The sequence below is a fragment of the Salvelinus namaycush genome, chromosome 40, assembly GCF_016432855.1.
Source record: "Salvelinus namaycush isolate Seneca chromosome 40, SaNama_1.0, whole genome shotgun sequence".
NCBI classification, from domain to species: domain Eukaryota; kingdom Metazoa; phylum Chordata; class Actinopteri; order Salmoniformes; family Salmonidae; genus Salvelinus; species Salvelinus namaycush.
Window position 1 is genome coordinate 17,491,300 of NC_052346.1, and position 22,289 is coordinate 17,513,588.

Consider the following 22,289-nt stretch of genomic DNA (forward strand, 5'->3'; position numbering starts at 1 on the left):
AAAGGTAGGTTGAACGAGCAGCATTGTAGGCTTTTTGATATTGCACGGTACTGTCTTTCCAAGCTAGTTGGAAGACTTCCAATTTGCTGGAGATTTGGTCACTCGTGTAACCAGGAGGAGAGGCCTCATTTAACCCAGTATATTCACCAGTCTTGAGCCATGTTTCAGTCAGGCCAATCACATGAAGTTTATGATCAGTGATTAGTTAATTGACTATGACTGCCTTGGAAGTGAGGGGTCTAACATTAAGTAGTCCTATTTTGAGATATGAGCACAGGCGGCCGGTGGCACCTTAATTGTAATGGCTATGAGCCCGGAACGGAATAAATGGAATGGTATTGAGCACATAAAACACATTTCCATGTGTTTGATACCATTCCATTTACACCATTCCAGCCATTACTATGAGCCGTTGTGGATGTGAGGTATTATCACAATATCTTTCAATAATGACAGGAATGGAGGAGGTCTTTATTCCAGTGAGATTGCTAATGCGAACACCACCATGTTTAGTTTTGCCCGACCTACATCGAGGCACAGACAGGGTCTGAATGGGGAAAACTGAGCTGACTACACTAGGCTGGCAGGCTGGCTGACAGACTACTGCCTGGCCTGCACCCTATCTCATTGTGGAGCTAGAGGAGTTAGAGCCCTGTCTACTATGTTGATAGAGAAGATGAGAGCACCCCTTCAGCTAAGATAGAGTCTGTCACTCCTGAGCATGCCAGGCTTGGTCCTGTTTGTGTGTGAGTCCCAGAAAGAGGGCCAGTTATCTACAAATATATTTTGGGAGGGACAGAAAAGACTCGCACAATTCAACCAGCGATTGAATTGTGCGAGTCTGCTGTAGAGCTCATCACTCCCCTGTATACAAATTTCCAGTTGCCCGTCATTTTCGTACCATGGCTTGAAGAAGAGATCTAAGTGACTTTGAAATAGAGGGCTCAAAAGAGCATAGGGGGTTTAAAGGGTGTGTGTGTTTCTCAGTCATCAGATCTCAACCCAACTGAACACTTATGAGAGATTCTGGATCAGCGTTAAAAACCATCATCAAAACGCCAAATATGGAATTTCTCGTGGAGGAATAGTGTCACATCCGTCCAACAGAGTGACAGATACTTGTAGAATATATGCCATGGCGCATTGAAGCTGTTCTGGCGGCTCGTGTTCCCTATGCTGGTGTTTCCTTCATTTTGGCAGTTACCTGTATGTATGCTGAATAAAGGTCTTATTCCAGATTGAAGAACTCAAATGTATTTAACTTTCCCTTGGGGCCTGGGCCAGTCATGATCGGGCAACCCTTGAGCCGTCCAGACAAATCTCTCGAGACTTTAACAGCGGAAGGGGATCCTCAAATGACAAGTCATGTGATCTGTTGCTGACAAAAAAAAAAACTGAAAACCGACGGTCCTTCGGCGTTTGAAGACGCACACATCTGTCGGGGTCGATCTGATAGCTGACATGCAGAACGCAATTAATTCCGTAAAAGGAACGGCCCTTGGTGTAGCCGAGTTTTTTACTCCAGTGCTGAAGGTAAGCTAAATTAGCGGTATCGCTAGCTACTGTAGATTGCTATCACTCAGCAGTGATGTGTAAGATGCTAACATGCTAGCATGCGTTATCGGGAAGACTTTCCTCAAGTGCTCTCAACTTGTATTATGTAGCTACAATTCGTTGTTTACAGTCCTATTGCAGTGTATAATCTCAGTTTATGAAATATTTAGAGGTCTCATGGCGTTGATGACTGTCTTGTCAATGTAGTTAACGTTAGCTTCGCATGATTCCAGTTAAGCACATTTGAAAAATGTGACAGTCAATGTTTAAGACCTTCAAGCAATTAAGAATGGAATGTCTAACCTCCTCTGTAATGCAATTGTTTGCAGGCAGTCACACACGTTAAATATACCAAACTGCCAACTCAACAATAATATTACTTCATTATTTTGTCTGATAGGAATCCAAATTCAAGGAGACTGGGGTTATCACCCCAGAAGAGGTGAGGAAGTTGTCTTTCGTATCCTTTGTAACTGAGTCACTTTAAAAAGCCCAACAAGTCACACGTATGAAGACTTTCATCATTTGGGCAAATAAGTGCAACTGAAAGAGGTTTTGGAGAAGTTTGTCATAATTCCAAGAAGCCCCTTTCCCCGACCCACAGTAATTGTCATCTGTCTGAACTATTACAACTTCCTATTAAATCTCTATTTTCTCTCCATTAGTTTGTAGCTGCTGGAGATCACCTTGTTCATCACTGCCCCACATGGAAATGGTGAGTGTCTGTTGGAGTAAGATTGATACTCAACCCAGGACATGGGTTGGCTCCATCCAAGTCAATTCTGAAATTGAATTACACTCTTATGAAGAAATGCCCATGTTCCGATGTCCAGTTCAACTAACAGGAATTGAAATTGACTTTATCCCACCTCTAATATGATATTGTAGTCAGCTAAATTGCACTTCATTTCTATAATCGAATTAGTCTGATATGAGCATGTAATTACTCTGGATGGATGTTACGCTGTCTCCAAATATAGCATCAACTACAGTATGAAGTTTTGACAGCACAGTAGTCCCAGATGTCACATGTTTATTCCCTCCAGGGTGTCTGGGGAAGAGGAGAAGGTGAAGCCGTATTTACCCAAGGATAAGCAGTTCCTATTGACTCGCAATGGTAAGAACTGTGTGAACTCAAATCAAATTAAATGTTATTGATCACATACACATGGTTAGCAGATGTTATTGCGAGTGTAGTGAAATGCTTGTGCTTCTAGTTCTAACAGTGCAGCAATATCTAACAAGTAATCTAACAATTCCACAACAACTACCTAATACACACATCTAAGTAAAGGAATGGAATAAGAATATATACATATAAATATATGGATGAGCATTGACCGAGCGGCATAGGCAAGATGCAATCAACGGTTTAAAATACAGTATATACATATGAGATGAGTAATGCAAGATATGTAAACATTATTTAAGTGGCATTATTAAAGTGACTAGTGATCCATTTATTAAAGTGGCGCTTTCTCTACAATACTGTTACTTGTCCTTATTGTTGCTTTAGTAATGTATATTTTGTGTGTGCCTACAGTTCCCTGCTACAAGCGCTGTAAACAGATGGAGTATTGTGATGAACTGGAAGCCATCATAGAGGAGGATGACGGAGATGGAGGATGGGTCGACACCTACCACAACTCAGGTTGGACACTTTAGACATTTCCTGTGACTATGGTTCATTTTCTTGGGTCTTTTATGTTGTAGTGCAATATACCTTCATTTATTGATGTGCTGCAGAGTGCAGTTTCAGGAATACATTATAAATAAAGTTAGCTTTTGGGTTTGTTTGTCCAGGAATGTTATATTTCAAATTGATATTTTAGGTATAGGGGGAGTTACAGAAGCTGTACGAGAAATCTCATTGGACAACAAGGTAAATTTGATGGACCATTTACGTTTTGTTTTTGAATCCTAGTAATCTGCATTGATAGTGAATGTTTCAAACTAACAACCTTAGATTAATACCATTGCAGACGTCTTAAAATAGTTGTATTCCTTTGTTTTGAAAGGACATGAACATGAATGTGAACTCTGGTGCTAGTGGGAACGGTGATGATGATGATGATGAAGACGAGGCAGCAGATATGGAAGGTGTCTACTCTCTACTCCTCAAGGAATATTCCAAAGATTTGTTTAACTAAACCAAGATAGACCACAGCCCTTTGTTTCAAACGGGAACAAATGAGTCATAGTGGGCAGAGCCAAGCACAAGCAAGCGAGATCCTATTGGTGCGTTCTAGCGCACATGTGCATATTTCCATTAGGGAACACCTACTCTGAAGTGGGTTTGTGCAATAACTCAACTTGCCTTTGCACTCCTAAACAACACAATTTTTAAAACTTTGGCAAAGGGTAAAGTATACAAAACTTACTTGATTATGTTTGTAGCATATTTTTGTTTTGGGAACAGAAAATTGAATTGAGATCAAATGTGTAATCGATGAGAAAATTAGCAGAATGTCGGCCAAAATCCATCTTGTTCCGTCTTCTCCCACTCCCGGCCGCTGGGCTTCCTCTCATTACCATATTTGGTAGGGAATGGAAACTCCAAACGGATGCTTCACATTTATATGTCCGGTGAAATATCTGTATCATTGTTTACGTGGTTATACTTCACTAGTTGTGATGTGTTTTGTCCTATTTCTGTTGTATTTTTAACCCCCGCAGTAGGCCTTCTGGTAGGCCGTCATTGTAAATAAGAATTTGTTCTTAACTGACTTTCATAGTTAATTAATGTAAGGGTTCAGTTTGTCTTGTTCTGTTTTTTCAGAGTATGAGGAGAGTGGACTATTGGAAACAGATGAGGTCAGAAGTTCACAGTATTGTTGTACCTTTTATTGTACATTGCTTCCATTTCCAGGAAGTGTCTTTATTCCCCATTTTTCACTTCAGTTTTTTCCCCCCTCATATGTCTCTAGGCCACCCTGGACACCAGTAAAATGGTGGACTTGTCTAAATCCAAAACGGGAGAGGCTGGGAACGATGACATCCTGCAGACTCGAACGTATGACCTCTACATCACATATGACAAATACTATCAGACTCCTCGACTCTGGCTATTTGGATACGATGAGGTAACACACTTACTGTACACTGACTCTGTACCGGTACCCCCTGTATATAGCCTTGCTACTGTTAATTTATTGTTGCTCCTTAATTATTTGTTTTATTTTTTACTTCAGTTTATTTTAGTATACTTTAACACATATTTTTCTTACACTACCTTAAGCAACAATGCAGTTAAGTAAGCATTCACTGTAAGGTCTACACCTGTTGTATTCTGCGCATGTGACAAATAAAATGTATTTGATTTGTAAACTAGCTCTCAGCAGTACAGCGTCAGCTTAGTGTAACTGGGTTTCTAGGGTAGACTAAAAAGTGCATCCTATGTGCACAGTAACAAAACCTGTTGGCATTTAGATACTGCTGTGTGTCCTTTTGGATTGCATTGTGAATATTACTGAGGATGTAAATCCCAAGATGCGTTCTTACAGCTGAGGAAGAATGATGTCTTCGACTTACCTGGGAAACCGAGTTCCTGGGTTCTATGTTCTGTTTACCATTTCCCCTCTCACTCCTACAGGACAGACAGCCCCTGACAGTGGATCAGATGTACGAGGACATCAGCCAGGATCATGTGAAGAAAACAGTCACCATCGAAAATCACCCCCACCTACCACCCCCGGCCATGTGCTCTGTGCATCCCTGCAGGTAAAAGCAAGAGATCATGAACACGCTTTCAGTGACTCAAAATCGGAGGAGTGCTGCTCTAGGATCAGGTCCCCCTTCTATTCATTATAATCTAAAACTGATCCCACATCAGAACTCCTATTCTGAAAAACTTTGAGTACGGATCCGACTGTACTACTCATCGAGGGAGCGCTTATGGTCCTGTAAACTAATGTTGCCACTTCCTGTTTTCCAGACATGCTGAAGTGATGAAAAGGATCATCGAGACGGTGGCGGAAGGGGGAGGAGAACTTGGAGTTCATATGCATCCTTTAAGTGAATTGTCGGCTCAGTTGAAGTCAAGTGTTTTAATGCAGCTTGGTGATTTAAGTGTATGTATCATTATGTAAGGGATAATCGAGGGCCTATGTGTTCTATGGAAAATAATGAACGACTTTACACAGAGTTGCATTAATTTCCAGGGAACGAGTTGATTATTCCTTTCATACCATGGCTATAATTTAACAAATGTGCTGCTTGAAATGTTTTTAACATCCACTGAAGTAGCTAGCAAGTTTACTAGATAACTACAGTAGTTGTCTTGGTAACCAAACAAAGAAACCGTCAGTCGTAGCTTGCTGTTATGAAAAATCTAATTCAATGTTTTCAATTCGACTTTTGCTTCTAAACGCAGCTCAAACACGGTAGAATTCAATGGCTTTAGTTGAATTCTAACGTGCTGATATACTGTGCTTTATAGTGAAACGAGTATTCAAAAATGCAATGGTATAATTCAATGTAACCCAAGCTAAGGTGAGATGTAAATAGAAGTGATCTTGCTAATACTGTTTCTCTTCCATTCTTGCCTACACATTATTCCTTAACTTCATGTTTCAGGTATCTGTTGATTTTCTTGAAGTTTGTCCAGGCCGTCATCCCCACGATAGAATACGACTACACAAGGCACTTCACCATGTAGCTCCATCCTACAGAGGTGTAGGCTACTCTTGCAAACATTTTTGAGTGTAGGAGGAATCTGTCTTCTGGCTGGCAGCGTTAGTGGGGTATGGAATGTTGTCTCTCGGAATGACTCTTGGAGTATTCTGGGTACTCTGACCCTCTGTGTGGGAATAGGATGAATCGCTGAGGGGTTGATGGGTGTATACAGATGTTGGTAATGCTGTAATCCCAATGATGTAATGGCTTTATGTGGTGACTGATCTCGCAGTGTTTTTGTCTGGAAGATTCTCACTCTGTACTTGGCAAATGCCCAGCTCTGTCATAAACAACCATTCAAATATAACTATATTTATTTTACATTAAGTCACTGACAGATAGGCTTTCAAGTTTTCACCATTTTGTTTTTATAACCACACAACTTTTTTTTTTACCATAGTAATGGTGCCACTAATGTCCTCTCAAATGCTTACCAATTAAATGTTGTTGAAAGAAATCGAACAAATGTTTTGTCCACTTTGCATTATCTTTTTCAGTGATGTGCTGGACAAATGTTTGGACCTCTTTACTGGTTCAGACCAATGCCAGTTTGTCTTCATGGTGAAGTGTACATGGTTTATTGGGCCCAGGACCATCGTTGGTTCCTGTAAGTGAGGTTGGTGTCCTTTTTTTTTTTTTTTTTTGCTGCCCAGCTCTTTTTTTTTGTTCTTTTTTTTTTTAACCCTGCTCCTAGTTCCACTGTCTTGTCCTGTAGAGATGACGTCATGATGATTGTGTTGTAGGAATGTGAGCGTTACCTTTTTGTATGATGACATGCTAGGTTACCTGTATCACCAGATTATTCAAAGACACGGTATGTCATCAGGAGTTTGACTGAGTCTTCTCAAATATATAAAGACGTCAGTTCTGCACATTTGGCTAAGGGTCTGCACAGTGCATTCATTGTTAACTATAGTACTCTTCTCTTAACAGTATGTATAACTCACTCATTAATGCTGAAATATTGACTGTAAAATGTCTGAGTAACTGACTCCAGAGTACTTTCTTTTCCCAAGAATCAGCTGGACAGGTTGTGGCTCTTTCTGTTGATCCTACAGACTCCTTGTGTAACAGCTGTCTTAACACACGGAACATTTTTAAAGTAATGTACATTTATATCAATAAAAATCCCCAATATGATGGATTGTATACATTATGCCGTTATAAAACTACCTACCACTGGGTGAATGCCATTGAGATCATGCATTATAAAGCACATATGGCATCTGAAATTTATTTATTTTCTCAGCAAATTGATAGCTAGATTAAAATGTATGCATGGTTTATGAATACCTAAGGTTACGTAATGAGTTTGGAGCCAGACTGACTGTTCAAATAATAATTCGTATTTTATTTAACCTTTTATTTAACCTTTTTTGACAGTGAGTCATTCTGAAACCAAGGTCTCTTTTACAAATGAGCCCTGTATACACATCAACGTCAATATACACATCAATATTAATGGGCAGAATCTGATTTAGAAAATGTAATATCACTTTGGTAAGTATACCAGCCTGTGTGCCTCATTTCAAAGAAAAAATGGTCACTTATTTTGTTGCCTTAGAGACGAACCCCCTCGTTGCTCTCATTTAATTGGCCGAAGGTTCTGTCGTCATTTTACTGCGACTCACAAAATTTTCACTTGGTTTTCCATATTGCTGTCAGATCAATCTACTAGCGACTATGGTGCGTGGAGGTCACGTTCTGGTGTGTTTTTATTTTGGTTGACATGTCTCAACTATATCCCACGATCTTACTTTGTGTTTATGGATTCTTCTCTAATCTCCGACCTTCTGAGCCTTTCTTAACTGCGTTTTTGATGGGCCCTGATAAAAACCTTACTGAAACAGAGGTAAGTGGAAGGACGAGCATTAGCTTCTTGTTCATTGTGCAACAAGCAACTGCATTTAGCTAGCTAAATCTACAAAATAACGTATTGTTTACATGGGAATATCTGTAACGCTAATGAAATCATATGCTAATGTTATATTTTTTTTTTTACATTTCTTTATATCACCAATATAACGTTACAGCCAAGAGAACCGTTGGCTCTTCTGTAATATTATCTTACTAACATTGTTTCTGTGTCCTCGTGCTAATCCAGTTTGACTGCAATCCTTGAAATATTTTCTTAATAGGACCACTAGCTCATGTGGTCTCAAATCCTTTGAAAAAAAGTCTCAAATCCGGAAATAATTGCTTTCCCCTTGTGGCACCAATGAAGAAAGGTAGCCTAGTTAACTAATATGGAGGTTACTTATTGCTTTGTAATAGTTAAACAGGCAGCAACCTTGAATATTAGCGTTACATCACATTTTTGTCCATTGGAAGCATTTATCTATTTTGTCCTTAGGAGTGAATTACAATAACATGGCTGACGTTGTCTACGTATCCTCTGTCCACAGCTTGTAAATGAAATCTACCCAATATGGACCTATTCCTACCTTGTGTTACTCTTCCCAGTCTTCCTGGCCACGGACTACCTGTGTTACAAGCCTGTGCTGATCCTGCAGGCGGTGAGCTTGGTCGTGACCTACGTTATGCTAGTGAAGGCCCAGGGCGTGCTGGCCATGCAGCTTCTGGAGGTGTTCTTTGGCCTCGCCACTGCCACAGACATAGCCTACTACTCTTACATCTACAGTGTGGTGGAGCCGGCCCAGTACCAGAGAGTCACTGGCTACTGTCGTAGTATTACGTTACTGGGCTCTGCCGCTGGCTCGCTGGCTGGGCAGCTGCTAGTGTCTGTGGCTCAGATCCCGCTGCTCTACCTCAGTATTATCACATTGGTGTCGGCCGTCTTGGCCTTCGTGGCGCCCTGGTTTTTGCCCATGCCCGGTAAGAGCTTGTTCTTCCATAAGAGCCAGGGGACAGAGGGGGAGAAGCCGGTGCATCAGAACAGCAGGGTTCCCATGGATGAAGCAGAGGACCCTGAGAGCAAAATACTTCTGAAGATTGATGAGGTCACCATGGTGAGCTGCTTTTTTTTTTTGTGATCTTTTTATTGTTATTGGTAAGACAGGTCACCATGGCCTCTTTGAAGGACTGAGTAGTGTTGTTGTTGAACCATGTTGCAGCTCTGAGTTAAAACCATTCATTGTTGTTTATTAATTGATGTCATGCAACTCTGCTGTCCCAAATTGAAAGACACTAGATTGACACAATCCTGATTGACAACATTGAATGTTGCAATACTAGAGCATTTACAAAAAAGACATTGAACTAAAACCTTGCTTCATCACTTTCAGGAAGCAGTTTTTTTCAGAGCATTTGAGTCTGTTGATTCTTACGCAAGTTCTTACTCAACTCTGTGTACAATTTTCTTCACTCAGGTCGTGACGGCCAGTGATGGTGGTGGTGCTAGCAGTGGCTTAGTGGACGTGTTAAGGATCCTATGGGAAGACTTCCTGCAGTGCTACTCATGCCCTGCCCTCCTGGCTTGGTCGGTGTGGTGGGCCCTCTCTACTTGTGGCTACTTCCAGTTGGTCAACTATGTTCAGGCCCTGTGGGAGAAAGTCCTGCCCTCCCAGGAGTTTGAGATCTACAATGGATACGTGGAGACAGTCTCCACCTTGTTAGGTAAACTTGATGAAGTACCGTTTCAGATGAATTAGAACCTGAGAAGATACTACTTGAACTGATTAAAGAATAGTCTTGCGTTACCGTACTTCCAGGTCAGCCTGGAAGCAGAATCTAATCAAATAAGAATGCACATTTTAATTTCAATGCATGTCCTGTTTGTCTGCTGACTGATCACACCCCTGGTGTCTGTGCTTAGGTGCGTTAGCAGCCTTCGGGGTGGGCTCAATCAAGGTCTCCTGGGCAGTCTGGGGAGAGCTGGCTCTCTGCATCTTCTCAGTGGTCATGGCTGTGGCTGTGTACCTCATGGACACCATCAGGAACATCTGGGTGTGCTACACCTCCTATGTGGTCTTCAGAGCCACCTACATGCTGCTGATAACCATCGCTACGTGAGTAGGACAGACAGACATCCTGACCTACATGCTGCTGATAACCATCGCTACGTGAGTAGGACAGACAGACATCCTGACCTACATGCTGCTGATAACCATCGCTACGTGAGTAGGACAGACAGACATCCTGACCTACAGTACATGATATAACCATCGCTGCGTGAGTAGGACAGACAGACATCCTGACCTACAGTACATGATATAACCATCGCTGCGTGAGTAGGACAGACAGACATCCTGACCTACAGTACATGATATAACCATCGCTGCGTGAGTAGGACAGACAGACATCCTGACCTACAGTACATGATATAACCATCGCTGCGTGATTAGGACAGACAGACATCCCCTGAAAACCATATGATGTCCAGGGATTTAAAGTTTGTTATTAATGTTTGGACTCAATTGTATCATTGCTGTAGGCTTCTACTGTAGCTAGCTGTCTACCTATGATATCTTAACTGTGTTCAATTTCATCTTTCTACTGTGTATTCAAAGTCCACTTTTATGTTTTAAATTGTATTTCTGAAGACAATGTTTTGTGCTCCACCAGGTATCAGATTGCTGCCAACCTGAGTATGCAGCGATATGCCTTGGTGTTTGGTGTGAACACTTTCATTGCCCTGCTGCTTCAGACTCTGCTTACTGTTGTGGTAGTGGACTCTGTCGGGCTGGGCCTGGACATTTTCCCACAGGTAACTTATCTAAAGACAATACTATCCATGATGTTTGGATGTAAAATATGTTTTGTTTTTAAAAAGAGTCGTATTACTGTTACAACACTGATGTAGCTTGATAAATATTTTCTCTCTCTCTCCGTCTCAGTTTCTCATATACGCCAGCTACTTCGCTGTGATCGCAGTGATCTTCCTCGTGGCCGGGCTGTACAAGCTGGTGTTGAGGAGAAGATCCCGGCCAGCGGCCCAGCCTCAGACTGATAGTGGAGAGACTGAGTCAGACTGCCTTAGCAGAGACTCTCCTCCCCGCAATGAGCTGCAGCAGATCACAGGGACATGACTACCTGTTTATGGTGCAGTACTACAAAGAGGAACAAGTCAGGGCCCAATTCCATTTAAACTCAGTCAATTCAGGATGATTTGAAATGGAATTGACCCCAACCGTGGTCATCATACTATGCAAGTGTGTTGTACTCCTTTGCTTGCTCAAACACATCATTCATGGATTGGGTGCAGGCCTAAAAACACTTGCAGAGTATAACATTTTAATGTTTATATGATAGCCTTATGGGTTTAATGAAAATGTGTAGTTCGCCTATATTTAGGCGTTGTTTGTGATTTCCAATTTTTTTTGTCACACAAAAGCTGTATTTGTGGTGTATGTTACATAGTCTACTATCTGATTTTCCCACTTTAAATCGTTGACTTAACTACCAAAGTAAGTCAATGGATAAGCAATAAATGTTACATTCTCAACTGCTAGAAATATCTTATGAATTGTTAGAGTTCAATTGTTGCAAGAATAGCTTTTTATAAAATGTACCCACTGAAGCATCGAATCAAATGTCGCAAAGATTTGATTGATCAGCAATAGATTGTCAAGTGTCTTAAGATAAATATGGCCATCTAATATCTAGCTATAATATCTATCTAATATCTATACTACGTATTAACCATACATTCATGGGTCAAAAATGAAACGCATATGTAAGTGATTGACATGGAGTTGGAGGCCATATTTACAGTATATTATTGTATTATAATCACTGGCCTTGAATGTAGGTCTACTACTGAAGTGGTTCAACTATACTGTATTAATACAAATTAGCTTCTTATTTTTTTACTATCAATACAAATCCCAGTAGTTGGAAGGCTGAGCGCTGTAGCAGATGACTGAAGCTGATGTTCTGAGAGCTTGGTTGGTCACTGAAAGACCAAAAGCACCTACAGTACATGTTATAACTTACCGGTTACACAACATGCTGCCTCTATATGTTACAAGAGCATCCCCTAAAATAGTAAAAAGATTAGCCTCGTTCTGTTTTCTTTAGTCATAATGAGAATCTTGTCATCTTCAATCATGTTAACATATTTATTTCATGATACTAAGGCCTGGATTCAATCAGATCAAGTGTTAACTGGCGTTAGCTGACACCCGCTAATCGAAGTGTAGATTACATCTCACATTCCAGTGTTTTAACTTGTAAACAAGGCTGCATGGGATTTCTCTTTAACGGGACTCCATGCAGCCAATGGCAAGGTCCGCTTTAGCTATTATACTGGGAGCAGCTTGTGGATTTGACAGCTCTAAAGCAGTTCCACCTCCGACACTGCCAAAACAACCGCTATGCAAATGTCTGCTGAAGCAGGTAGGATTAAATAGAGCACCTAGTTATAGTAGGCTTGTTACGGATCAATGAATGTTTATTTAATATTTTTACAATATGTTCATTTTGACTTCACAGTCACTACATTCTCTCTTCAGTCTTCCCTGTTCTTGTGTGTAATGTTTTTCAATAAACAAATAGTTTTGTAGTATAAAATGTTTAGAAATGTGGGACATTTGTTTCTTGTTTCTGAATACAAACATTTGTGCTCATGTCACCAAGCATGCATGGTAATATCAATATGTATTTAAAACAACTCCAGTGTTGAGAGTTTGCAGCAACCTGGTTCTGGTTACATAAATATACAAATGTAGCTTCTAATCCAGATACTGCAATACTTGCAATTACCACATGTCTATGTAATTAGTACTGTAACTACCTAGTAATTCATATACTGTAACAAAGTGCTTCCTTATTAACATTCAATTAGCCATTTCAGAAGGAAGAACAGGGTGATTTATTTCAAGCAAATGTGTATATATATTTTTTTTTCTTAACATTCTTAACATTAACATTCTTAAATTAAACACATTCTCTTTGGTAAACAAGCACATTGACAACAGTTAGAACTGAAGCCGTCGTTGCAGAGTATCAGGAAACGCCACAAAGTAAGATGAAATGCGACTTCTCACAAAAAGGCCTGAGGTTCACAACACAGAGGAGAACAACGAGATACCATCTAGAGAACACTTCTCATAGCCAGACGGAGAGGCTGGACACCTGAACAAAATATATAAATAGGTAGAAAACATTCCTTGATCTACATCTGAATATAAAGTATACTTATAAAATCAACACAACCTCTTCTAGTGTTCTATAACCTACACTAGGTGAGGTCCAATACTCCAGTCCCCATGGTAACATTACCACTATAATGGCCACAAAGTGAATCCAATGAGATAATATGTAGTTCCTACTTCACACATTCAACAGTCCAGTATGGAAGCTATGGATAGGGCTGCTCGTCTTCCTCATTGTCCTCAGACTCTGTAGAGGAAAGAAAGAGATGACCAATGTTACCAGTCAGTGACTGCTGTTATAACACATGTTATAACCACTTAAGATAGACTCCATAGCCATTCTGTATCCAGGGTTATCACTAGGGATGCCGGGTGGGAAGATTGTGTGTGTATGTGTGAGGCGCTCACCTGCTGTGATGGAGTGGTTGAGTTGGGCCAGCATCCTCAGCATGAATGAGGCAGGTACAGAGATGGTGTTCCTGGTCTCCTCCAGCATCAGTTCATTACGGAAGGTCACCTACAGGACACACAGAGCACCAGGTGTCAGGAGATCAGAGGTTCCAATGGCTTCATCAATGTCACTATGATGAGAGCCTTTCTTTCCTCCACACACGTGTTTGATTGTAAAGCACACAAATCAGTGGAGGCTGCTGGGGGGAGGACGGCTCATAATAATGGCTGGAACGGAGCGACTGGAATGGCATCAAACACATGGTAACCACGTGTTTGCTGTATTTTATACCGTTCCACCTACTCCACTCCAACCATTACCACGAGCCTGTCCTCCCCAATTAAGGTGCCACCAGCCTCCTGTGACATGAATACATGTATTTATGTCACACCTCTTCAGCGAGTACTCTGTTGAATGATGGGGATTCCTCCATCGGTGACCAGATCTTGATGTTGGAATCTATCCCTGATGTGGCTAACACTGGAATGAACAGGAAAATTAAAAAAGGAATATACGGGTAACTGACAAAATAAAGGAAACTCCAACATAAAGTGTTTAAATAGGGCGTTGGGCCACCACAAGCCAGAACAGCTTCAAAGCACCTTGGCATAGATTCTACAAGTGTCTGGAATTCTATTGGAGGGATGAAACACCCTTCTTTCAAGAGAAATTCCATCATTTGGCGTTTTGTTGATGGTGGTGGAAAACGCACTCTCAAGCGCCGCGCCAGAATCTCCAATAGTGTTCAATTGGATTGAGATCTGGTGACTGAGACGGCCATGGTATATGCTTCACATCGTGTTCATGCTCATCAAACCATTCAGTGACCACTCGTACCCTGTGGATGGGGGCATTGTCATCCTATGGGGGCATAGGCATGTTGGCCAAAATGATGGCCTGCCCAGCATATTTATACATGACCCTAAGCATGATGGGATGTTGGCCATGTTCTGTTATAATTTCCACCCGGCACAGCCAGAAGAGGACTGGCCACCCCTCATAGCCTGGTTCCTCTCTAGGTTTCTTCCTAGGTTTTGGCCTTTCTAGGGAGTTTTTCCTAGCCACCGTGCTTCTACACCTGCATTGCTTGCTGTTTGGGGTTTTAGGCTGGGTTTCTGTACAGCACTTCGAGATATTAGCTGATGTACGAAGGGCTATATAAAATAAACTTGATTTGATTTGACTTGATGTTAATTGCTTATTTTGGCAGTTACAGTGCATTCAGAAAGTATTCAGACCCCTTCACTTTTTCCACATTTTGTTCCGTTACAGCCTTATTCTAAAATTAATTAAATTAGAAATGTTTGCAAATGTATTACAAATAAAAAACAGAAATACCTTATTTACATAAGTATTCAGACCCTTTGCTATGCATCCTGTTTGCATTGATCATCCTTCAGATGTTTCTACAACTTGATTGGATTCCACCGGTGGTAAATTCATTGGACATGATTTGGAAAGGCACACACCTGTCTATAGAAGGTCCCACAGTTGACAGTGCACGCACGTCAGAGCAAAAACCATGCCAATTCGAAGGAATTGTCCGTAGAGCTCTGAGACAGGATTGTGTCGAGGCACAGAACTGGGGATGGGTACCAAAACATTTCTGCAGCATTGAAGGTCCCCAAGAACACAGTGTCCTCCATCATTCTTAAATGGAAGAAGTTTGGAACAACCAAGACTCTTCCTAGAGCTGGCCGCCCGGCCAAACTGAGCAATCGGGGGAGAATGGCCTTGATCAGGGAGGTGACCAAGAACCTGATGGTCACTCTGACAGAGCTCCAGAGTTCCTCTGTGGAGATGGGAGAATCTTCCAGAAGGACAACCATCTCTGCAGAATTCCACCAATCAGGCCTTTGTGGTGGAGTGGCCAGACGGAAGCCACTCCGTAAAAGGCACCTGACAGCCAGCTTGGAGTTTGCCAAAAGGCACCTAAAGGACTCTCAGACCATGAGAAACAAGATTATCTGGTCTGATAAAACCAAGATTGAACTCTTTGGCCTGAATGCAAAGTGTCAAGTCTGGAGGAAACCAGGCACCGCTCATCACCTGGCCAATACCATCCCTACGGTGAAACATGGTGGTGGATACATCATGCTGTGGAGATGTTTTTCAGCACCAGGGACTGGGAGACTAGTAAGGATCGAGGCAAAGATGAACGGAGCAAAGTACAGAGAGATCCTTGATGAAAACCTACTCCACAGCTCAGGACCTCAGACTGGGAAGAATGTTCACCTTCCAACAGGACAACGACCCTAAGCACACAGCAAAGACAACACAGGAGTGGCTTTGGAACAAGTCTCTGAATGTCCTTGAGTGGCCCAGCCAGAGCCTGAACTTGAACCCGATCTAACATCTCTGGAGAGACCTGAAAATAGCTGTGCAGTGACACTCCCCATCCAACCTGACAGAGCTTGAGAGGATCAGCAGAGAAGAATGGGAGAAACTCCCCAAATACAGGTGTGCCAAGCTTGTAGCGTCATTCCCAAGAAGCCTCGAGGCTGTAATCACTGCCAAAGGTGCTTCAACAAAGTACTGAGTAAAGGGTCTCAATACTTATGTAAATGTGATATTTCAGTTTTTTTTATTATTATATACATTTGCCCCCCCAAAAATGGGGTACTGTGTGTAGATTGACAAGGAAAAAAACTAATTTAATCAATTTTAGAATAAGGCTGTAAAATAACAAAATGTGGAAAAAGTGAAGTGGTCTGAATACTTTCCAAATGCACTGTACCTGTACCACAGCCTTCAAGCCTTTGAGTTGTAAGAGCCAGACTGGGTGTTCACTAAAACCACCTTCAGTGTGAGACTGTCAGGAGCAGTGAACTCACGTGGTTCGTAGGGGTGTGGCTGCAGACAGTTGATAACGTGCTGGTCTGCCTCCAGCAGCATTAGGTGTTCCCCTGTCTCTCTGTCCCAGATGAAGATATGACCACAGTCTGAGCCGCTCAGCACAAACTGGTCACCCCAGAAACAACACTGATTGGTCTATAAACAACAACAACAACAAAAGCTTGAATGAGTATTCCACATAGCTACTTCTCAATAACTAAAGCATTGTATGTTAAATATAGCTGACAAGAAGTTGAAGCCGTTATCACCACATATTGCCCAAGGTCCCCCTCTGGTGGACTAAATCATTAATTCAAGCTTGTCTTAATCCTCAGTACTGTTATACTGTACTGTACCATAGTCCTGGAATTACGGTGGCCCTTGTAGATCTTTTCTACTGAGGGCTTCCCGATACGGCGAGTCTCGCAATCCGCCAACTCTTTCTTCTCTTTCCGCCGCCGAAAAATCTCCTGGATCCGCGCAGCAGCAGAGCGCCTTTCGGAAGGATATACAACATGTCTGTAGAGTCATTAAATCCAATCAAAGTCAAGCCACATGAGAAGTGTAACTTCTGTATGGCAGGTTTGATTGAATGCACTGAGCAACAAGGAAACGCCCAACATCAGCATGCCAGTTCCTACTGTTCTATCAACGTTATTTAAACTACTGATCTGACACATCTATTGTTAGTGATGAAGAACTCATTCTTAGTTGTTGTTGCCATGGCAAATAATTACCTGAGTACTCTTTCCCCTAATTCTGATCCTCTCAAATTAAATCTATGGAAGGAAGGGAACAACACATCCACTTTAATAGCCAGACATGACTCTAGTAGTTCAATGATTAACTGTGTAGGCCAGCTATGCCTCAGTCAATGCAATCATAGTACCATACCTTTGCATCCATTCCCCAGGGGGCTGTGGTGTGGGCTCCTCTCCCATGCCCCCCACCTCTGACTGGCTGAGGGGTGAGATCTGCCTGGTGTCGGACACCTGCTCTGGGCTCCTGATCCGCGGGGGTTCCCCCTGGTCGCTGGCGCCACCGCTGGAGATGTCCAGTTGGATGGTGCTGCTAGTGGTGCCCTGGTCGCTGTATGTCAGACTCAGGACTGGTTCCCCAGGAGGCGGTTGGAGACTTCCTGTCCCCATGCCACTCCTACGGCTCCTCGGGCTCTCCATGGAGGAGGAGAAGCTGGCTGTTGATGTTGGTTGAGACGGGGCTGGATTCCCTAGCACCATAGCCTCCTGGTGAAGCCCACTACCTTGTGGAGCTGCTGCAGGGTCTACCCTGGGTCGTGGCTGTGGACGGGCTCCTCTGTTGTTCTGGGCCTCGCTGGCGTCCTCAAACCAGCGTGACAACATGTCTGACATCCTCTGCATCAGAGACACTCCAGGCCTGGACTCTCCTACAGGAGGAAGAGGGTTCAAAATCCATCATATTACTCATAGAAAGTGATGTGAAAGTTCACATAATCTAATAATATCATGTTTATGTATAATTGTATTGTGTGTTAATCCATGCAATATATATATATATATATTTTTAAATGTAACCTTTATTTAACTAGGCAAGTCAGATAAGAACAAATTCTTCTCTTAGACCACTGCACCACTCGGGAGCAATAGGACTGAGTGAGAGTGCACTTCTGTCATCGATAGCACACGTGTTGTGTCAGCTGTGCGTTTAGGTGAGTGGGGACTTAGTGGGGCGGGGAGCTTCTCTTACCGTCCCTCTCCCTCTCGCTCTCTGGCCGTGACAGGGGTCCAGTGTCTGACCAGTCTCCTCTCAGACGCAGACGCTTCTGCTGAGTCTCCTTCTGCTAAGAGAGAAACACAGTGACATTTCACCACTCACAGCACAGCACGGGCACAGGCCTGACCAAAATAACCTCCCTTTCCCTATGGCTGAGACCCCCCACTCCCCTCCTCTTCCCTCCATTGGGGGCTCACATTCCCGGCCCTCACTGCCAGGTGGCTCTGGCAGGCGATACCAGGGGTCTCATACACAAGAAGGAGGGGGACAGGGAGGTTCATCTTAGTGCACATAGGTTACACTAGTTCTGTGGTGTTTGTACAGGAACCCGTGACGTTACCTGGTGTTGTATGTATCGAGTTCTGCACAAAATATGCTGCCTCACCCTGCAGATTACCCAGAAGCCCTCTGGCTTATGTGTTCAGCAGCTGTGTGTGAGAACACAGCTCAAATGCCTTTCCCAGAACAGATTCAGACAGCAGACCGTTATCTACTGGTGAGGCAAAAATAGCCCAGAGATGGGACAACACATCACCCCCTCTTGTCAACACACACACACACACACACACACACACACACACACACACACACACACACACACACACACACACACACACACACACACACACACACACACACACACACACACACACACACACACACACACACACACACAGCATGTCATGTGGTAGAAGCTTCCAGAAACTGGTGTGAGCGCACAGATGTTGTGTAAACACAAACTACATTCAAATATTTGAATCCAGTCTTTAGTTCTGTGATACACAGTAAGTGAGAGGAATGTTCTCACCTTGTTATCCTGCGACGGTCCCTTCAGCTCGCGTCCCTTGTCATCTTTAGGGTCAAACAGGTAGAGATAGTCTGAGGCATAGCTGGCTAGCACCTCCCTGCCGTCCCTACTGTAGGCCAATGAGGTCACGCGACATGACTTGTTGACCAGGTGCCTCGGTACGAACCTCGCACACATCCCTGCCACCCCACTTCCTGTCTGGAAACCTGCAGAGTGGATGAGATGTATATAGGAAATTATTATTTTCCATACAGACCTTCAGAAGAAAATGTTATTCTCACCACTGAGCCCAAAGACAATCAAACAGTGATTAACTATGTTATGTACTGTGGTAGTAGGATTCCTTCAAGACGACTGATATTGATAGAATTATTAGTTCATTTTTAGTTATGTGATTGTCTTGAGTTAATAATAATTATTATTATTATCTGGTCGGTGCTTGATTATATTTGTCCTGTTTCACACACGTACATTCTACACGTACATTATACACGTGTGAATTGGAAATGTGTTTTTAGCATATCCCAAGTCCCCCTGAGACCCTCAGAGGGGTCACAGCCAGGGACCACCATTATCAACAGCGACCCTGGAGATATTAGGGTTAAGTACCCTGCTCAAGGTCACGTCAAGACATTTTTTATCTTATCGGCTCCGGATTCAAACTAGAAACCTTTCTGTTACTGGCCCAACGCTCTAAACGCTAGGCTACCTGTAGCCGCCGTTGAGGTTGTGCATACCTGTTGCTATGGTACCCAGCATTCTCCTGTCATAGATACGGACTGAGCTGTCAGAGCAGCCAGTAGCCAGATAGAAGGATTCCACAGGGGATATGGCCATGGATGTTACTGCTCGCCGACAGTCAATCAGGATGTCCTAGTAAAAAAAAAAGTTCAAGATATCTTCATAAAGGGAACTCTGACATCGGTTGTTTGAGTAGTAGGTAAAACTGCTGGTAAAAATGGTGGTGAAAAGTCATTAGTAAAAAGAAGTTGCCTTTATACATATGTAACTACACATTAAAATGGTAGTAATAACATCATAGTTACATAAGAATTGTTCATTTGCCTGTAATAGAGTTTGGACTGTCATAACGCAAACCTACCTTTTTACAGTTAGTTTGCCAGCAGCCAGGAGAAACTCGGACATCAAACCATCGGATTGTTCCATCCTCTCCACAGGACAGGAAAGAATGAGGGTCGCTAGGTACCGTCAATATCTACCAATAGAAATAGACAGGTTTTAGAATAGATATAGAACCTGCTCTGATTGGGCCGTCGAACAGAATTAGAATTCCTGTCTACTGATATATGTTCTGTGGGCTTTAGAATAGATGACTTTCACTGCAGCAACATGCCAAGGACTTATTTATGGTCCACATACCAGTCCTACCTTCCACAGCAATAAAAGATGTTGAGGTAAATGTGATGTAGATGGAGATGTGATAGATTGGATACATTAATCAACTATCGTTATTGAATTACACTCCGATGGTGATAAGATTCAAATGCTGGATAACACAGACGCCCCCCCCCCCCCTCACCTCGTAGGCGGCACCGTTATGGCAGTGGTACTGCAACACAGGGTCCATGTTGGAACCCCTCTCTACGTTGGTGAGGAAGATCTTGCCGTCGGCTGCTGCGGACACGATCATTCTGTCGTTGGTTTGGGGCATGAACTTGGCACTGAAGATATTGGATCGATGCCATGATGTAATGGATGCCTTGACCTGGAGAGTGGAGAAATAGTGGAGGACTTTATATTGGCACATATATTATCTCTCTGTCTCTTCTGCGTCCATTTGAACAACAGGTTGAAGCATGTGTTGTGCGGTGCCTTGATCATAAACAATGTTTTGGCCCAAAAAAACATCTTACTTTCCGGCTATATGGGTTCGTGATGACCAATTTGTCATCATCTGATCCAGATAAGATGTATTCTCCTGTGTCGTTCCAGCATATCGTATTGACCTGTCATGAAAAACAATAACAGTTTGAAAACACAGGATATCATACAATTATCACACTGCACTTACACTGTTAATCCCTTCTGTCAGGCATGTTGGTACTTACAGAGCCCGCATGGACATCAAGAGTGGCTTCAAGTTTCAGCCTTTGAACAAACTCTTTTCTTCCTACACGAAATCATTATGATACCATAAGAACAGTTTTAGGTATCCCATAAGGTAGTCCCTTTAACACAATTAGTATTTTATCCAACACAAATGTTTAAATACAATAAGTAGTCTTTGTAAAGTATGAATTTATATAAAACACTGCTAATAAAAGAACAGTCTGTCTTAGATCAATTCCTAGCGCTATGCTGTTGTAAAACATGTTACTAACAAACTGACACATACAATGACAATAAAGTAGTATTTAGACCATTTGTACATAACACATTTAATGAAAACGTTTGTCTCACCTAAGTAGTTACTCCTTGTAAAGTTGTTTATTTTGTTGGAACCGATGGTGCGTTTCCTAATATCCCAAATTAGATTGTTGGTACAGGGCATGGTGTCGAAACACTGTCGGCCTCACAAACAACACACTTTACGCAAGTATTACTGAAATATCTCCACCGAAAAAAGTTTAAGTCATGGTGTCTGACAATTTAGGCTACAAATGAATTTCTTTCTGGACTCTTCTTCTGTTTTAGTTCAGTCGCTACAATTGTCTCAATTTTGTATCGTCGTCTGGTTGGCAGACTTTCTCGAATGAACAAATCTATAGAACACACTGAAAAGTTTCACGTTGGTCTGTCATGAAGAAGGTCGTGCTGATGGTATGTAGCCAGGGAACGTGAGCACTGCGCAGGCCCAGATTACCCCCTCACACAACTCCTTGTCCCTCCCTGTTTTGAGCCCGCTACTTCTTGAGCCCAAATATATTATTGAACTCTTTGTGATGATCGGCCTGTGAATTAGCCTGTGATAGTATGTGTTAGTTTTGGTCAAGGACAAATTATTATGGTAGAAATTAGTGCCTAGATAATAATAATAATAATACATTGAATTTATAAAGTGCTTTTCTTTGATAAACAATCTCAAAGTGCCACAGTATTTATATAATAACCTTATTATAATATTATAATAATAACCATAGATTCTAGTTTCATCAGACAGAAACCACATCTTCCTACCTGTGTTAAATCCATTGCGTCA

General features: G+C 42.2%; 3 protein-coding genes across 8 annotated transcripts; 2 read left to right on the forward strand and 1 right to left on the reverse strand.

The window, feature by feature from the left end:
• The first annotated feature begins 1,367 nt into the window (after positions 1 to 1,367).
• Positions 1,368 to 7,377, forward strand: LOC120033575 (ubiquitin-like-conjugating enzyme ATG3). 2 transcript variants are annotated; one of them, XM_038979980.1, is made up of 12 exons: positions 1,368 to 1,533; positions 1,955 to 1,996; positions 2,220 to 2,269; positions 2,601 to 2,671; positions 3,098 to 3,205; positions 3,387 to 3,436; positions 3,573 to 3,654; positions 4,334 to 4,368; positions 4,482 to 4,637; positions 5,147 to 5,274; positions 5,489 to 5,557; positions 6,130 to 7,377. In XM_038979980.1, exons 1-12 carry the CDS (start codon positions 1,462 to 1,464, stop codon positions 6,209 to 6,211), a joined length of 945 nt encoding a protein of 314 aa, XP_038835908.1. In that variant the 5' UTR covers positions 1,368 to 1,461; the 3' UTR covers positions 6,212 to 7,377. The 2 variants fall into 2 exon arrangements, with proteins under 2 accessions (XP_038835908.1, XP_038835909.1); XM_038979981.1 differs by lacking the exons at positions 3,387 to 3,436; positions 3,573 to 3,654.
• A 498-nt stretch (positions 7,378 to 7,875) lies between these two features.
• LOC120033132 (thiamine transporter 1-like) lies at positions 7,876 to 11,629 on the forward strand. The gene is made up of 6 exons (XM_038979401.1): positions 7,876 to 8,080; positions 8,634 to 9,197; positions 9,558 to 9,804; positions 10,004 to 10,196; positions 10,753 to 10,894; positions 11,025 to 11,629. The coding sequence occupies exons 1-6, from the start codon at positions 7,958 to 7,960 to the stop codon at positions 11,214 to 11,216; spliced, it is 1,461 nt and encodes a 486-aa protein (XP_038835329.1). The 5' UTR covers positions 7,876 to 7,957; the 3' UTR covers positions 11,217 to 11,629.
• A 1,178-nt stretch (positions 11,630 to 12,807) lies between these two features.
• LOC120033131 (DDB1- and CUL4-associated factor 6-like) lies at positions 12,808 to 21,941 on the reverse strand. 5 transcript variants are annotated; one of them, XM_038979397.1, is made up of 15 exons: positions 21,551 to 21,941; positions 21,199 to 21,260; positions 21,004 to 21,096; positions 20,670 to 20,855; positions 20,232 to 20,345; positions 19,867 to 20,002; positions 19,130 to 19,335; positions 18,295 to 18,385; positions 17,464 to 17,974; positions 17,307 to 17,348; positions 16,926 to 17,088; positions 16,569 to 16,725; positions 14,126 to 14,214; positions 13,692 to 13,800; positions 12,808 to 13,530 (listed from the first exon to the last, which is right to left on the reverse strand). In XM_038979397.1, exons 1-15 carry the CDS (start codon positions 21,639 to 21,641, stop codon positions 13,490 to 13,492), a joined length of 2,091 nt encoding a protein of 696 aa, XP_038835325.1. In that variant the 5' UTR covers positions 21,642 to 21,941; the 3' UTR covers positions 12,808 to 13,489. The 5 variants fall into 5 exon arrangements, with proteins under 5 accessions (XP_038835325.1, XP_038835323.1, XP_038835328.1 ...); XM_038979395.1 differs by having other exon boundaries at positions 18,295 to 18,388; XM_038979400.1 differs by having other exon boundaries at positions 16,926 to 17,064; positions 21,551 to 21,938.
• Between the last annotated feature and the right edge of the window lie 348 nt (positions 21,942 to 22,289).

Excerpts from the sequence above, each read along its gene's own strand:
- LOC120033575 (XM_038979980.1), top strand. The coding sequence starts at position 1,462 with ATGCAGAACGCAATTAATTCCGTAAAAGGAACGGCCCTTGGTGTAGCC. Across the intron at positions 1,997-2,219 it reads GGGTTATCACCCCAGAAGAG|TTTGTAGCTGCTGGAGATCA; the intron begins GTGAGGAAGTTG and ends TCTCTCCATTAG. Across the intron at positions 2,672-3,097 it reads GTTCCTATTGACTCGCAATG|TTCCCTGCTACAAGCGCTGT; the intron begins GTAAGAACTGTG and ends GTGTGCCTACAG.
- LOC120033131 (XM_038979395.1), bottom strand. The coding sequence starts at position 21,641 with ATGCCCTGTACCAACAATCTAATTTGGGATATTAGGAAACGCACCATC. Across the intron at positions 17,349-17,463 it reads CCTGGGGAATGGATGCAAAG|ATTTAATTTGAGAGGATCAG; the intron begins GTATGGTACTAT and ends TTCCTTCCATAG. Across the intron at positions 17,089-17,306 it reads TTAGGGGAAAGAGTACTCAG|ACATGTTGTATATCCTTCCG; the intron begins GTAATTATTTGC and ends ATGACTCTACAG.
- LOC120033132 (XM_038979401.1), top strand. The coding sequence starts at position 7,958 with ATGTCTCAACTATATCCCACGATCTTACTTTGTGTTTATGGATTCTTC. Across the intron at positions 8,081-8,633 it reads AAAACCTTACTGAAACAGAG|CTTGTAAATGAAATCTACCC; the intron begins GTAAGTGGAAGG and ends CTCTGTCCACAG. Across the intron at positions 10,895-11,024 it reads GCCTGGACATTTTCCCACAG|TTTCTCATATACGCCAGCTA; the intron begins GTAACTTATCTA and ends TCTCCGTCTCAG.